The 3,807-nt window shown below is 35.4% G+C and overlaps 1 protein-coding gene across 1 annotated transcript; it reads left to right on the forward strand.

Moving 5' to 3' along the window:
- The first annotated feature begins 1,085 nt into the window (after positions 1 to 1,085).
- Positions 1,086 to 3,494, forward strand: LOC147028782 (uncharacterized). Its single transcript, XM_085876565.1, has 3 exons — positions 1,086 to 2,034; positions 2,132 to 2,326; positions 2,424 to 3,494. Exons 1-3 carry the CDS (start codon positions 1,942 to 1,944, stop codon positions 3,492 to 3,494), a joined length of 1,359 nt encoding a protein of 452 aa, XP_085732691.1. The 5' UTR covers positions 1,086 to 1,941.
- The last annotated feature ends 313 nt before the right edge of the window (positions 3,495 to 3,807 follow it).

The following is a 3,807-nucleotide window of genomic DNA, read 5'->3' on the forward strand; positions in this document are numbered from 1 at the left end:
AATTTTTTGTTGGGGTGTCGATCCATCGAAAAAAAAAATATTTTTAAAATTTTTTCTTGGGTCGTCGATCCAGTCGAAAAATTTTTGTTAATTTTTTTTTTTGAAATTTGTTCTCCCATTATTATCAGTTTTTCTGTCGATATGTTGGGTCGTCGATCAAGTCTAAAATTTGTTTTTTTTAATTTTTTTTTGAAATTTGTACTGCCCTTATTATCAGTTTTTCCATCGATATGTTGGGTAATCGATCCAGTCGAAAAAAACCATTTTTTTCAATTTTATTTTGTTGGGGTGTCGATCCATCGAAAATTTTTTTTTAATTTTTTCTTGGGTCGTCGATCCAGTCAAAAAATTTTTTTTAATTTTTTTTTTTGAAATTTGTTCTCCCCTTATTATCAGTTTTTCCGTCGATATGTTTGTCTGTTGGGTCGTCGATCCAGTCGAAAAAAAATGTTTTTTAAAAAGGTTTTTTGAAATTTGTTCTCTCCTTAATATTGGGTCGTCGATCCAGTCGAAAAAAAAGTGAAAAAAAATTTTTTTTTTGAAATTTGTTCTTCCGTTATCAGTTTTTCTGTCGATATGTTGGGTCATCGATGAAGTCGAAAAAAAAATATTTTGAAACTTTTTTTTGAAATCTGTTCTCTTATTATCACTTTTTCCGTCGATGTTTGTTTGTTGGGTCGTCTATCCAATCGAAAAAAAAAAATTATTTAAATTTTTTTTTTTTGAAATTTGTTCTACCCTTATTACCAGTTTTTCCGTCGATATGTTTGTCAGTTGGGTCGTCTATCCAATCGAAAAAAAAATTATTTTAAATTTTTTTTTGAAATTTGTTCTTCAGTAATTATCAGTTTTTCCGTCGATATGTTGGTTCGTCGATCAAGTCGAAATGAAAAATGTTTTTTAAAAAGTTTTTTTGAAATTCGTTCTCCCCTTAATATTGGGTCGTCGATCGAGTCGAAAAAAAAAATTAAAAAAAAATTTTGTTTTGAAATTTGTTCGACCATTATTTTCAGTTTTTCTGTCGATATGTTGCGAGTAGGGTAAGAATACTGATTCTGGCTCACTTTTCCCCATGTAAATGAATGGGGGATTTTCAGCGATTCATATTTTTTTCCTTAAAAATAAACCCCCTTTTTATCCCAAGGTATATTTATTTGTCTCCCCTTTTAACTTGGAGGTTGAACCTCATTGAATTGAACACCTGGGGGTTGAACAGCTCACTCATTGAACCTATAAAGATTTGTTCATTCTCAAATTCCTTCAATAGTTTAATTTTCTTTGCACAATAATCCCCATCTAAAATATTGACAAACAAAACATTTGAATCTTTATATTTTTGAAGATACCCCATTTGTGCCATTACGAAATGATAAACTTCTCTTAATGCTCTTGTTTGACCACCTCCTGAGCCACAGGTTATTTTTTGTTAAGCCCCGCCCACTTTCTTTAAGCCCCGCCCACTTTTGTTAAGCCCCGCCCACTTTCCACAAGGTATTCAATAAGCCCCGCCCACTTTTCTTTAAGCCCCACCCACTTTTGCTAAGCCCCGCCCACTTTTGCTAAGCTCCGCCCACTTTTCATAAGGTATTTTTTCTAAGCCACGCCCACTTTTCCTAAGCCCCGCCCACTTTTGCTAAGCCCCGCCCACTTTTGCTAAGCTCCGCCCACTTTTCATAAGGTATTTTTTCTAAGCCACGCCCACTTTTCCTAAGCTCCGCCTACTTTTGCTAAGCCCCGCCCACTCTTACATCATTTCCAGTTCATCTCTGACTCACAAAGAAATCACTAGAAAATTACAGGATGTTATGGTTTTGAAAAATTTCCTAATGAAGGCTTGCCTAGGCTTGCCCAGGGAATTTCCAAAGGAAACCACACCCACCAGTCTTTCTCTATAAAAGCTTCAAACCCAGGCTCCATTTTAAACATTTGTTTTTGCTGGCAATGGTGTTCTGTGTGCTTGTCTCGAACTCTCTGTCTTCTATGGAACTAAACCTTCAAGTTGATGAACTGGATTCAAACCTCTTATCTATTGAGGTAAGATTTTTTATTTTCCTATTTTCAAACTTTGATTGAAGCATACTCATTTAATAATTAAATAACTTAATTAATACATTATTATTTTCTCTCACAGGAAATTGTATCTGAAATACAAAATGAAAATACTGCTTTTGCTACAACTTGGGGGGAAATTGTTGGCTTGGTTGAAGACCTTATGAGCGACCAAGACCTTGAGTGGGATGACTTTGGTGTTCCTTGGAACTCTCTGTCTTGTATGGAACTAAACCTTCAAGTTGATGAACTGGATTCAAACCTCTTATCTATTGAGGTAAGATTTTTTATTTTCCTATTTTCAAACTTTGATTGAAGCATACTCATTTAATAATTAAATAACTTAATTAATACATTATTATTTTCTCTCACAGGAAATTGTGTCTGAAATACGAAATGAAAATACTGCTTTTGCTACAACTTGGGGCGAAATTGTTGGCTTGGTTGAAGACCTTATGAGCGACCAAGACCCACAGAACGAGTTCGTCCTTGATGACCCAACCAAAGAGTTATACCTTGGAGACCAGCAAAATACTGAAAAAGAGTTTTACAGCAATAGTACTCATTGTGAGTTATCAAGACAATACCCACTGAACAAGTTATACCTTGATGAGCCAGAATACAAGTTTTACCTTGGAGACTCACAAATTTTGAAAAAATCAAGAAATGAGCTCTGCCTTGATGGTTTAAATAACTACCTTGGAGACTCAGGAAAAGGGTTCTGCCAAGATGGTTCTAAATATGGGGCCTACCTTGGAGACTCACAAATTTTGAAAAAATCAGTAAATGAGTTCTGCCTTGATGGTTTAAATAACTACCTTGGAGACTCAGGAAAAGGGTTCTGCCAAGATGGTTCTAAATATGGGGCCTACCTTGGAGACTCACAAATTTTGAAAAAATCAGTAAATGAGTTCTGCCTTGATGGTTTAAATAACTACCTTGGAGACTCAGGAAAAGGGTTCTGCCAAGATGGTTCTAAATATGGGTCCTACCTTGGAGACTCACAAATTTTGAAAAAATCAGTAAATGAGTTATCCTTAAGAGACTTTGTAAGTTGGTTTTACTTTGAATACTTGAAATGTGGGTTCTGGATTGATAACTCACAATGTGATACATATCTTGGAAACTCAACAGGAATGTGGTTATACCTTGAAGACTTGGAAAGTTGGGTTTATGTTGGACACTTGAAACTTTTTTGGGGGCTTTTATTTATTTATTTATTTATTTATTATTATTATTATTTTATTTATTTATATTTTGGAGACTTTTGGAGTTGCTATCACTCTTTGGGATCTAAACCTATCGATGTAGTTCTTTGTCGGATGGTGCTTGATGGGAGCAAGATCAAGAAAGTTCTGGGAAGAAAGTGCAGGCTTACTCCCCCTTTTTACGTCATCAAACCTGAAAGCCTTAAAAGACAGAATTGGAAGAAGAAAAAAACGTAAAAATATATATATATATAGGTGGAAATCTCATTTTGAAAAAGACATTGTGTTGGGCGAGGATTGAGTTGGGGTTGAGATTTTGAATGTGAGGGTTGGGGTTGAGATTTTGAATGTGAGGGTTGGGACACACACACATACACATCAACAAACAAAAGTTAAGCCTTGACTATTCAGTTGAGGATTCTGTGTTTGGGGTTCACAGATGTAAGAACGTCCACCCCTTGACACACATTATATACTGTTATACACCTCGGACTTGGCCCTCGAGTGTCCACAACGGTGTATAGTAGGAGGGAGTGAAGCGCCAACCTAT

The sequence above is a fragment of the Eptatretus burgeri genome, chromosome 4 (assembly GCF_056783735.1).
Source record: "Eptatretus burgeri isolate ZD-2024b chromosome 4, Ebu_testis_v1, whole genome shotgun sequence".
NCBI lineage: Eukaryota > Metazoa > Chordata > Myxini > Myxiniformes > Myxinidae > Eptatretus > Eptatretus burgeri.

Excerpts from the sequence above, each read along its gene's own strand:
- LOC147028782 (XM_085876565.1), top strand. The coding sequence starts at position 1,942 with ATGGTGTTCTGTGTGCTTGTCTCGAACTCTCTGTCTTCTATGGAACTA. Across the intron at positions 2,035-2,131 it reads CAAACCTCTTATCTATTGAG|GAAATTGTATCTGAAATACA; the intron begins GTAAGATTTTTT and ends TTTCTCTCACAG. Across the intron at positions 2,327-2,423 it reads CAAACCTCTTATCTATTGAG|GAAATTGTGTCTGAAATACG; the intron begins GTAAGATTTTTT and ends TTTCTCTCACAG.